General features: G+C 41.1%; 1 protein-coding gene across 1 annotated transcript in view; it reads right to left on the bottom strand.

Annotated features, from left to right (window-relative positions):
• The window catches only part of zfhx3b (zinc finger homeobox 3b), a 151,399-nt gene that overhangs the window by 13,760 nt on the left and 124,550 nt on the right, over window positions 1–13,089 (bottom strand). Inside the window, 3 exon segments of the mRNA XM_030079176.1 lie at window positions 180–303; window positions 5,421–5,621; window positions 6,197–6,327. Coding sequence (XP_029935036.1) covers window positions 180–303; window positions 5,421–5,621; window positions 6,197–6,327 — 456 coding nt within the window.

Below are 13,089 nucleotides of genomic sequence, written 5' to 3' on the forward strand. Positions count from 1 at the left end.
CCTTTATTCTATGTGGAATAAATATATTAATCTTTAAACCTAGGTGAAACAAATTTAATGATTTTGACAATATATTTACAAAAAAAATTATAAGCAGTAATTATTGCATGCAGTGTAACACCAACAGTGCAGCCTGCTGTAAAGTAAAGCCTAGATTTCTATCACAGTGTGATACTAACCTGTTTGCTTCTTTGTATCCTCAGAGTTAGAGTTAACTGTGGCTTGGGGGGTACTCTGGGCCTCTCTGTCTGGACCCGGTACAGGTAAGAACATGCTTGCTGGCAGCACTTCAGTTGCTGTCACCTGGAAAAGAGAGACATAGAGATGGGGATTTACTTACTTAATATTACTATATCTATGTATATCACTCAAATGTTCATGTATGTACACACATGAACACATATAATCATTACTTTTTGTTCATTTGGCATGGCTGCAATTCACAGTTTGAGCACTGCTGGTGTTCTGTCATATGCCTGGTAAGTTCTGCTGCAGCCAGTTAGACAGACAGACAGCATGGCCTAGGTTAGTAGAGGGCTTAATTAAATAAACTTTGCTGAAAAATGGTTATTCCAATGGACAGTGATCAATTCCAGGTAAATGAACTCCCAAGCATCTTGTAAAAATAGTCTTTGCTTATTTAGTTTGGATCAGAATAAATGTTCATACGGTTTGATGTGTCACTTAAATTGAAAATTACTGAGGTTAAGCAGAATTGCAGAATCAGACAGAAAAGTTAATTATTATATAAATTAAAGGGAAAAATGAAACTGATAATAAGGTGTGCTATGCATTTTAAATTTGAAAAAAGGCATTATTTTTTTCAAGGACGAATAAATATTGATTTAAAAAGTGCAGACAAGTGCCTAGATTCTTTCTGCTCTCAAAAGGTTGAAGTCAATCATGTGTGAATGACAGCAACCTCTCTTTATCCTTGCTGCCCCCACCCCACTGTCACTCTGTTTCTCTCTCTGATAGCCACTTTTTAGACCCAAAAGATGACAATTCATCAAATTCACTCATTAACAGGCCCCTATTTAACAATAATCATGGGCTGAGATTGGAGGAGGTTGGGAGATGAGGCCCTGTCTGCTTCACCTTCCTTCAATTAACTTCCCAAACAGAATAATCAGCCTCACTCCCCATGCTGCATTTCAATTCACACCACCCCACCCCATCCCACATCCTCTCCCCACTGTTTCTCTTCCGAACCTCAATTTTGAGGTTACTCTTCTTGGGCAACCCTTCTCCTTTAATCGAAAGACTAAGGGAGGAGGGTTATCATGGTTATTGTGGCAGGCCTTTCAGATAACATCAAAAGAAGGTGTCTCAAAAAAGAGAGAAAGGGGAAAAAATCTTAATGGATGTAAAACAAAAGAAAGGAAGACTAAAGTAATAAAAAAAAATGTCTGACTTGAAATGATGCTATATAATAGTCATCCTTGCAAAAACAATGGGCAGTTAATAAATAACTATTGTGATGTGATGGAAAACACTGAAATGATAGAAAGACTGGAAATCAAATGTAAAGGATCTTTGTGGTTGAGGCTTTGCTCCATCTATTGTTATTCACAAGCTGTATTAGACATAGTAAACATTCACCTGATCATGGCATTTCATATAACATATATGGAAGCACCAAAGTGGGAAGCAACACTTGGTCTTACTAGGGCTTGAAGGTTAAACAGAACAGTAACACATTCTTGTCCATCACTATGGGATTACAGTGATCACAAGGTCTCTACAAAATATCCAGCCATTTTCCTTCTTTCCTTGTTTTTTACCCCTCTCTCTCCTCCATCTCTTCCAAATGAGAAGTGGAAAATTAATGCAACCAGCATGGAGAGTCACAAAAACAAAACACAGCGGTGATTTACATTACAAAGTGGACTGTTTCTAGACAACTGCTTCATTAGGCAATGAGAGGCAAGAGCAGAGAGTATCCCAAGGTCACTTTTAATTTGGGCCGTCTAATTGGCAAACATAGTTCAAAATGGCTATCATCCAGCCAGACTCAGAATTAATGAAGCACAATTATTTTCATTACCCCTATCTTATACAGGCAGAAAATGAGACATAGAGTGAGAGAGGAAAGGAATACTGGAGGATATATATATACACACACACACAAACACACACACACACACACACATATATACACGTGTGTGTGTGTGTATATATGTATGTATATACGCACACACATATATACATAACACACACATATATAGATAAATGATAGAATGGATAGATAGATGAGAAAAGAGAGAGAGAGAGAGAGGGATGAGGGACAGGACAGAGGCAGTGTAGAGGATGAATAAATGAAAGGTGAGAGCATTTTTATGCATGGTCGGCAAGAAATAAAAGTCACCTTTTTCAGAATTCATTAGGCTCCTCTACTAGACATGTGAAGAGGATAAAGTGCCTTTCCATCTGCATTCATCAGTTATATAAAAAAAAAGGTGCCGGCTTTAATGTGTGTTATATTACCTCTGTTCTATCATGGTCCTCTTGTAGTGGTTCAGTGCATTACTATGTCTATAAAAGAAACAAATATTGCCGTCTACCATACTAATGTGCTTGCCATTTACTTTCTTCATGGGGGGGGGGGGGGGGGGGGGTGGGACAGCAGACAGAGCAATGTCTCACTGAGTGATTGTCCTGCAAGCTATTCAGCTCCACGGGGCAGAACAGAGCAAAGATGTAATCAGTGATTTACAAGAAAACAAAGGAAATAAAACATCCCCTTGATAAGCATTAAAGACAGTAAGGAGAGTGTGCCTTGTGTGAGTCAGGCTACACATACCACCCGAATCAAATTTTACTTATTGCCGAGTATTTAGACAGCATCTTCCAAAATTCCAGTATGAGGTCTGAAATGTGCTTTGTGCGGCCACAGTTTTCATTGTTTCTGTAAAATCTGTACGCTTATTGTTCACAAGAGATTTGATTTTGGCCAGATCAGTAGTGAAGAATAACATTTCCATTTCCTGAACTTGAATTCCATTAAATAAGGGAAAACTGTTCACTTTTGATTTACCTGTCACAATTACTCTAACATATTCATAATAAAAGTCTTTGTTTTGACTAGCGCAGAGATGAACACAGACACGGTGAGAATGTCAATGTGTGAATAAATGGACTGGGAGCCACGAGGGCTGCTCATTGAGAGAGAGAGGAAAAAAAAAAAACCCAAACAGATTATCTGCCACCCTCCCCAAATGACTATGATTACTATGGCACTGGGGGAAAAAAAGGGCTCCCTGACAATAGGCACATTAAGACAATGCAAGAGAAGAGAATAATATACATCTTAAAAAGGCTAAATCTTATCTGACTCCAAATGAGCCAATGGGATCGCCTACAGCCATTTCACAATTAACGGCATTCTTTGTGTTTTGATAGAGACTCAAGTGTTGGCAATTTAGAGGAGAGGAGACAGGAAACATATTCTTCCTAGAGCAAGGCAGACAAATATGAATGAGGGGCTGACTAAGAGTGAGCGAGTTATCTTGGCATGGCTCCTTAAACTAGTCTTTGACCTGAGCCAATGGCTGCACACTGGCTGGCCACAATGTGCACACGTACAGTAGGGATACACTATCCTGGGCCAATAGAAAATGGCTACATTTTCTTTATCTCAACACACACACACACACACACACACACACATAAAAACAAAATGTTGGCCACAAAGCATACAGAAAAATGGAATCAAAAATTCGGAGTGGTATTATGAGTGCAAGAAACTTCAGACTGTAGGAGGCAAGGCCACAACATCTGTTCCTCTATTGTGGTTTTGCTCTCATTGAATTCCCTACACTGAAAAACTTTCTGATAATGCACAATGTAAGGTATTTATGCGGTGTATTTGCCATGGCACTGGATGCAAAGAATAAACGATGTATACAACCCTGAATGGGTCGTAAAACTTCTTGCACTGATTCATTACAATCAAGCAGAATCAAGGCCAAAATACGCAAAACTGAAGAAAAAGCATAGTTGGGGAAAGAGATGCTGTTTAGGTAAAGTGATGTGGAATGTGTAGTACAATGGAAACGAGTGGTCAAGTCTGTCCATGCCAAAATAATCACTATAAGCGGATCATTGTTATAACTGATTTTCTATTTCTTCATTTCTCTTGACTATCTAACTATCTATATTTTTTACTTGAATATAAAATAATGAAGCAGACAGCTCAGCTATTTACTGAATGTTACTGTCTGTTTCAAAATACAGTAGAGCTGTTTCAAATACTTTTGAAATTGCAAATTAAATTACTGTATAATTCAAATATAATACAGTACAGTGTATATAATATACCATAATACTCCCAAAACTTCAGGAGTTTAGCTTTTTCTTGTTCTCCTTTGTATCTAGTTCACTCTATTAGACAATTTATTAGAGTTTTGTTTTAAATGTAACCTGGCTTCTAACAGGGACTGGGGTATTGTGCTGTTTATAAATACAGTAATGTCGTTAGCACAAATATCAAGCAGTTTTTTTTCTCCCATATATTTTTATGTTTGAACAGCCCCAACAGAACAATGTTAGCTGTCTACTCGATTGAAATAAACAAATTATTTAAACAGCGTTTGAATTTTGATTCTGTCCCAACCTTTTTGATTGATATAAGCCGTTGATCACTGTAACTGTGATCACTCTTAATGGTTTCCACAGTGCCACTCTATATGACTAAGCTGACAAAAGTGCGGCCCTCTGCCAAAAATATACTAAAAAGCAACTGAGGCTCCAAAAACACGGCCATGAAAATGGAGTAAACAGTACAACCAGAGATAATCTATGTAGGGAGATTTTCCAGCTCAGAGAGTGTGTGGGCCCACCTCCAGCAAGTGATGGGCTAAACCTGGCCTAAACAGAGTAAATAACAGCGGTCAGTGGAACTTGTTCAGAAAATCAGCTCTGTAAGTTTTAATAGATTTTTTTTTTGTACGTATTTATTTATTTTGATGTGCACTGGTGAAAATGACCAGATGCTGTTGCAGAAGATACACATTTCTGTAAGCTTAGATGAATGAAATCTGGAACCAGTTAGGAAAAAACATCACAACCACTGCTCTCATGTCAGCTTAAAATTAAGTCTCCTTTTTAAATAGTGGGCCATGTAACAATGCCAGTAATAGTCCAGTTACTGGTAAATATTTGGAATCAAATGTAGTGATCATTTTATAGCATTTAGCCCCACTGACCTCCAGATATTCCACTCTGTTTGGCAAGTGCTCAGCACTACCCCCGAAGGCCAAAATACTGTACTGCACTCTTTATTTCTCTCTCGACACAGTCAGTGGCCGTGGTTCAGCTTTGTCTCAGTCTCTGTAAGATTTGGTGCAGCGATGGCAACAAGCCTCCCAACGACCCACCGTCCAATCATACACATGTAATATCGACAACACATGACTTACTGTGGCGATAAGCTTATCAACACAGTCAGGCGCCACACTGTGGAGGTGTGTGAGGTGGAACTGAAGGTGGATCTTGTTGTTGAGCATGTCCTGGCAGAGTGGGCAGCGAAACATGGGCTGGACAGAGTGCTGCGTCATTACATGCATTCTGAGACGGTTCAGGTCCGAGTTGGTAAACTTGCAGTAAGGGCACTGGTACATCTGGGTGAGGGGAGAAAGGGGAGAAAAAAGAAAGAGGGAGAGGGGAAAAGGACATCCACAGAGGGTTAATGGGGCAAGATGGGGAGCACAGTACGCCTGCTCAGTACGAGAGGAGGAGCTGTAGATTAGGGGGAAGAGTGGGCCCCCTTCCCTCAAGCAGGCAGGTCCCTCTGATCACAGATCAGTGGGTAATACTGAGTACCACTGAATCTTGGCACACACTTCAAAGTGCTCTCATCTGTCAAATACTATATTGATTTTCCACCTTTTGCACAATTAGCAGTGCAAATGCAGCAGAAAGGCTAAACTAATTTTAAGGAGATTTAAAAAAAAAAAAAAAAAATCGCGCATAATATGAAAAGGGTCAGTGGGATTCAGATAACTAAAAATGATTAGAAGTACATCTTTACATTTCTTCTGTGTAAGTTTTAGGCTTATAATGAGGGCTTGGTAATTGAGGATGAGATAGCCTTTAGCAAGAATCCCCTAATTCAAAGAGTTAGAGAAACAGAGAGTTTTATGAACATCTGAAAGCATCAGCGTCTACAAAATTCTGTGTTTTGTAGTCCTCTCACCTGCTCAGCACTCTTCTCGGCCGTCCTGGGACGCTTTGAGCTGAGTGGGCTCTCCGAGGTCTCGGACCGTGAAGAGGGCCTTTTGGAGGGGATTGGGGAATCTGCCTGGTGCCTTTCCAAATGGCTGGACACTGCTGAACATACACACACACACACACACACACACACAAACACGGAGGGATAAAGAAAGGAGAGCAGACATGTCAAGACAAGGTGAGGACTTGGCAGCCTGGGAACAGGTCAATCAATAACACTGTGGATAAAGGGCTTTGAAATGTCTTGCTTAAATGTGATATAACTGCACTTAATGGGACTTGGGCAGGGAAACTTTTGGTAGCCAACTCATGACTCCCCATACAAATCATAACACTCCCTTTACTTCACTTATCATGCAGGGGGATGCATAACCAGCTTTGGGTTTCGCACTACCATTTATGTTTGTGAGATTTTTAGGTTAAGTCTGTCATATAGGTATTCTTGCATTGTTTGCATATGTGATGCTCAAATGTGTCGCGCTGGCTCATTCACTGCATTTTCATGTATGCGGCGACAAAAGCTCTGACAGAACGTTGTCATGATAATACAGTGATCCTGACAACTGTAGTGTCAACCTATTACAGAGCAAATCAAACAGCAGACATTTTTCAAAAGGTCTTCAACTGCATTTTTACTGTCCAAGCACTATACAGGCACGTAATTGCCATTCAAGGGTGCCGCACAAAGGCCTGTGGGGATTCCAGAGGCGGCTGTGGATGAACCGAGGAAGACGCTTTTGATTTCTGATTCCAAGGCATTTATGATATGTATCAATGTATATGTGTCAATTTGAAATCCTACCAAGGATACTATATCCAGGATGAAAGATGAAGATGAAAGATGGACAGAAACTCTGGTCGGATGGTTATCTAAAGTGCTTTTCAATAAGCGTTAATTGCCCTTGTTGGAAAATCCTCCTTTGTGTCTACACATTTGAATGCATGTCAACAAAACTCTTGAGCTGAAAATAAAACAAATAATAAAAAAAAAAAAAAAACAAGGGCTACAATAATTTTTAGGTTTCTGCCCATCTTTGAAAAGAATCCTTTTCTACACGGCCCTTCACTTGCTGGCAATACATGTCACACACTGGACAAACTACACTAATAGCTCGTCTCTATTTCCACTGAGCAAGGCCTCAAAAACCAGAGCTTTTGTTCAGCAAACCAGAGTGGTGATGCCATTTATAAAAAGCCAGAGAGGGAGAGAGAGAGAGAGAGAGAGAGAGAGAAATAAACTAGAGGCGGCAAACAGAAAGGCATCAGGGTTGAGTAAAAATACTCGGCTAAGCTCAGGCTCGTAGAGGAGCTAAATCCACATGGAGCCAGCGTGGGGGAGCTGGGAGCAGCACAGTGCTTTGTCGCCAGTGGAAAGAATTCACTGTGAAACTTAAGGAGGTGTCTTGCCGGCCCCTAACGAGCCCATAAAGAGTTAAATTTGGCCTGATTTGTACAGTCCTGGAAGGGCAAATTGAGAACAGAGGGCACTGGTTGGGGAGGGGTGGTTTGGCGGGGGGTCAGGTTAAGCGGGGCTGACCACGCTCCTGCTCCAGACATTAAAATGTCAGCTCCAATCAGGACAGGGGCAGTTGAGCTGATTACCCAGTGGGGGACCTGGCTTTGGACAGAGCAGCCTGCTAGATCTCCCAGAGACACTGGGATCAGTCGGGGAGGCCCTATTACGGCCCAGTCACAGTCAATCCTATTAAACACATCCACCAATAAACAAAGGAAATGTTAAACAAAAGGAACCTCCCATTCCCTGACATTAACCTCTCAGTCATGGCACTGTCCAATTCCTCCTCCTCCACCTTCTCAACTCCACTTCAGTCCACTACTACCTCCTCCACTTCGCCTGGGCCCCTCTCTCCAGGAAAACAAGGACAGTCATCTCTGGTAGCCATGCAACCCACACGCGCAGGGCAATTTCAACAACCTGTTTGGTGTTTTTAATACTAAACGAGTAAATCATGCCAATCCCAATATATCCAGTACTGATGATGCACTTTTAAGTCATTTTGTTGACACTAACTGCCTTTTGACCATTCAGCAAGAATTGTGCACCATGTTTAGTGAACACTGGTCCCCCCTCCGTCTCCATCAGCTCACTAGTCTTTGACAGCTACTTGAACTCTCACTATCGGGACGGAAATCCTCACAGGTGCAGAGCGGTTGGCAAAAGCCTGAGTAAAAAGGAGGCTGAGCTGGACAAACAGCTGGCGAGAGAGGAGAATTCTGTTGTAAGTTCTGGGTGACTGAAGGGGGTTAACAAGCATGAGTGGAAAAAAAGTCTGCTCAGGGTGTTAAAAAAAACAGGAGGCTAAGGCAAATGGTAAGACACCTGCATTTTGCACCTGTTAAACCCAGTGATATCAAAAGATTGAAAAAGCAATTTGTTTTTTATTACTTTTTTTTTTTTTTAAAGGTCTAATGATTCATGCAGGGGAAGAAAAAAGAAACGGAACTGATATTTACATGCAAATAATTACAATTTATTGGTTCTAACTTAGACTGTTTTCAGCGGAGTTTTCAGCAGGGCAACACAGTGCACAAGGTGATGCTATATATACAAGAAGCATCAGGTAAGTAAGCGTAAGTATCCTCTCAGGCTAATGATGAGGATGAATGCGGTTAATTAGAGCTGTATTCCAGTTTCACAATTACTCAATTAGCGCAAGAGAGCTGAAACAAGTGGCTATTTATGCTAGAGGCCTGGAGAGCTGCTGTAGAAGAGGCCAAGCTAGCTTTCTAGCTGAGGTGTGTGTGTGTGTGTGTGTGTGTGCGTGTGTGTGTGTGTGTGTGTGTGTGTGTGTGTGAGCAAGAGAGTGAGCAAGACTGTGTTCATGTGTGCGTGAGAGTGAAAAAAAAAAGAAAAAAGACTGGACTAAAGACGCAGTCTGGCCTCGTCACGGCCAGTTAGGACTCCATAAATCTGATCAATCACTTTCTCTTAAGAATCCTCAACCCCAACACTATCACCATCCCGTGACTAACATCCAAGCTACTGTATCCTGTTTTTCCTCGTCATGGGTGATGAAAAAGTGACCCACACATTGTAAGGCTGGGAATGAAAAGGAGTGATAAAAAAAGATTTTTTTTCCCCCCATTGTGCGCAGTCTTACATGGTATGTTGAACTGGTATCAAAACATGGGTGTGCACCAGATCTATAAACAGAGACCATGACCAGAACATGGGACCCTGATGGAGTGGGACGATGTCTCCACCCACAAATAATATCGGAGTATTTGCCTCGGCACAAGGACACCCTGACCGGGGTGAGTGGCTTTTGATATCTACAGTCATTCTTGTATGAAAAGCTTGTGATGTTATTTAATATGTTGACCTAATTAAAAAAAATACTTAAAATTATGTTGTGTTTATTAAAAATCTGCCAGTGTACTCAGTCATCACTCAGCCCTGTCTGACTGTTTTGAGACTTTTTGAGCTGCTTGATTAATAATGCCTATAAGACTTAAACTGCGGTAAACTGCAGTATGCACTGCTCTCATACTGTGGTTGGTTGGATTAGTGATGCTGGCCCTGTTCACGTGGAGTCCTCCAGTGATACCGCGATGAGGACTCCCTGTCACTGACCTTAATGTCTGTCAGGAACAAGTCTGTTAGCCTGACCTCTTCTGCCTGGTCATTAAACACGGAGCTCGCATCTACACCAAACCTCTTCTGACAGATACACAGAGTTGGCTTTCGTCTGAAAGCACAAAAGGCAGAGTGGGAGACGAGAAAAAAAAAAAAAAAAAACTAAGAGTCAATTAGGCGATTATTAATTCATGGCCCTTTTCCGTAAACCGGGGGCTTTTGTGCTGTCGAGTCCCGTAAGTGAATTGGACTTTGGCACCTTGTCTCACCTCCCATAGCTGGGCTGTATTATTCAAGCGGCAAAGGGGGCTGTCAGCACACTATCATGGTTTCTGGAGCAATCACAGCCGTGTTGTGCTTTCACAGAGGGGAAAAAATGATGGCTACTGGACTGGATGACTGACACAAGGCAGGCTGAATTAACCACAACAGGTCGTCTGCCATTGAAATCTTCTCAGAGTGCAATCACAACTGCCATTGTGCCATTAATCTGCTTTGTCCTTGGGCGTCCCAGGTATCCATACGCTGAGAGATAGGGTTAACTAGCTCTAGTAAAAATGGAGGGAACGAGTGAAGAAGTAGAGGATTGGATAAAGATTTCTTGCGGTATATGGAAGGGGAATCCCCGAGCCACTGGCTGATGTGGCCCGACTGTCTCCTGAGAGGCCTGGGAAAGAGAGGCTTGGGGTCATCGCCGTCTCCTGAGCCTCTGCCTCCTCCTTACCAGTGTCCCTGTCTGGCCTTGGCAGCCTCAGACCTCCGGTTGTAAAAACATGACCGGTCATCCAGTCCGTCCACACCAGCTAGGCTGCATAGCTTTAAGTGCCACTGCTGCTGCCCAGAAAATATACTTCCTGCCATCCTATTTAAGCTCAAGCAAACTATCCCACACTCTGCACAGAGAAACTAAGGGATCCTCTATGGCAGTGCTTTTGCAAAGTTCATGTCACTGTAATTTCATTCACTGCAAATTATGATACAAATAATGTATGAGTGATTATTTTAATGTTATGATTTTAACCCTTTGAATCTAATCATTTCTCTTCAAGTATAAATTATGAACAATTGAATACAAAACACAAACCAAAATAGCTTTTCATATCAGGTTCCCTAGGGCAATATTACTTCAAATGGGAGTGTGCGGCTCAGTGATTGTCAACTCAGGGGTTCACCACGTGGAAAAGTTTGAAAAGCTCCGCTCCGTGGTGCCCTTTCTGAAAACTGCCACTCCCTCAAACCCTTCACCTTCACGCTGCAGAGCGCTGCCACGTCTGCCAAATGTCCCTGTGCTCCACATGGCATAGGGCATGCTCACCTCTACTCCCTCAGCAATTTAGCCATTAATATGAAGAAGATGATTCAACTCCCCCAGTGCTACAAGTCATTCACTTTTAATGCATATGCTAACAATAACTGAATATTAGCTTTTCTTCTTCCCCTTTCTATCCCATGTCTCTAATCTATTGCCTGTGCTACAGCCTTGAGCAACAAAGGGCTCTGTTCCATTTCAACTCCTAGTTCTCAGGTAATTAGCCTGCATCAATTAATTTCAAATTAAAAAAAAAAAAAAAAAATACAACCAAAGCTTAAATCCAAACATATTATATTAAGGTTCCAGATTGAATTATCTGCCACTATCCATAAGGTGAAAGTCTGCATTTATTAAACACACAACAAAACGACTAAATTGAATAAGACAGAAAGAGTTAGACAGAAAGGCACAGACAAAGAGAGGGAACACCTTATGGGGAATGAATGCAAGAGAGGCGAATTTAAAATAAATTAAAAGGAGATATTAATTAGCGCCTGTGTTATTAATCTTCAAGCCACTGAACAAGACACTGACATGGTGTTCACCTTTAGAGGACACCTCCAGACGCAGCGTGAGCGCTTGGCCATTAGACACCCGGTGGTGGAACTCATAAACACTGAGCTTTCAGGGAGTTGGCTCACAAACAAGGACAATTTATGGCCTATTATCTTCAAAGACAAAAGGAATTATAATTTGAAGGATGACAAGCACTCAAAGGACATGGTATGAATATGTAAACATTTTCACTGCTCTGCCTTAAATTCACATGATCCCACTTACACTACTGTTTCTGGGGTTTCAGGTTTTAAAAGCAATTACAAATCATCCCTATACAGGATATCTCCTAGTTTACAGTAACAATAACATTAACTTAAATAACTGTAATGCAAGTAAGCTTAACCATGCGTTCTTATCTTGAACCACAGGCTGTATTAGTAGCAGATATCTAGACTTTATGTCCTTAAATGTAAACCAATCTGTAACACTTGGTTTACCTGATGCTGAATGAACCACACTGGAAGACTGACAGCACAATACAGAGCACAGAAAACAATTACCACAGACTGCAATGACACTCAGCTGCATCTAGGGGATGCTAATCATCATGTTGATTGTGCAGCCTGCTTACCATACACACAACACACACACATACACACAGGCAGAGGCACATGCTCTCACTCAAACACCCAGGAAGATGTAAAGGCACTCGTGCACACATACACACAGAAACACCTGCATGACACTGTGTAAACACAGGTGTACGGCATCCAGCTACTTGATGTCTATTTAATCAGTTTTGTATAAGGTAAGTATAAGGGAAATAATTAATGGAAAATAAGTTTTAGTCATTCCATTGGGCCATTTCTAAGGAGATGAAGCAGTTTCAAAAGCAGGCAAAACAAATGTAACATGCCTCTGAAATATATGTCAGACTCAATGAACAGATACAGAATAATTAAGTAACTGACAGTACATTTGAAAATATGTTTTTTTAGACCATTTTTCATTAGCATATTATCATGATATGTAAATAATAATCCACATTTTAAAACAATCTATATTTCCCCTTATTTCCTCACAAGCATGTTGACTGTCATATCAATGTCTTGGTACTTTGTACTTGGTACACAGGTACTTGTGAATTTTCAATGTAAAAACATTTGAAAACCTCAGTTTATTTGTGTGGATACTTTTGAAACTGCCCCAACACCTGAAAAATGCCACAGAGCCCACATTTGCTGCATGCATGGAGTTAGTGAAAATACCCAAGAATAACACTTCCTGCTTGGACATTCAGCCTTCAAAATACAAGTGTGTAAGAGAGGAGACAATATGCTGCATAGGGGCTGCATATACTACCCTAAACAGCAACAATACTGATCGCATGTTTAACTAGCTTATATTACAGCTGTACTTTTAACCCAAAGCCATCTCACAAAAATTACAC

The sequence above is a fragment of the Myripristis murdjan genome, chromosome 3, assembly GCF_902150065.1.
Source record: "Myripristis murdjan chromosome 3, fMyrMur1.1, whole genome shotgun sequence".
Lineage (NCBI taxonomy): Eukaryota > Metazoa > Chordata > Actinopteri > Holocentriformes > Holocentridae > Myripristis > Myripristis murdjan.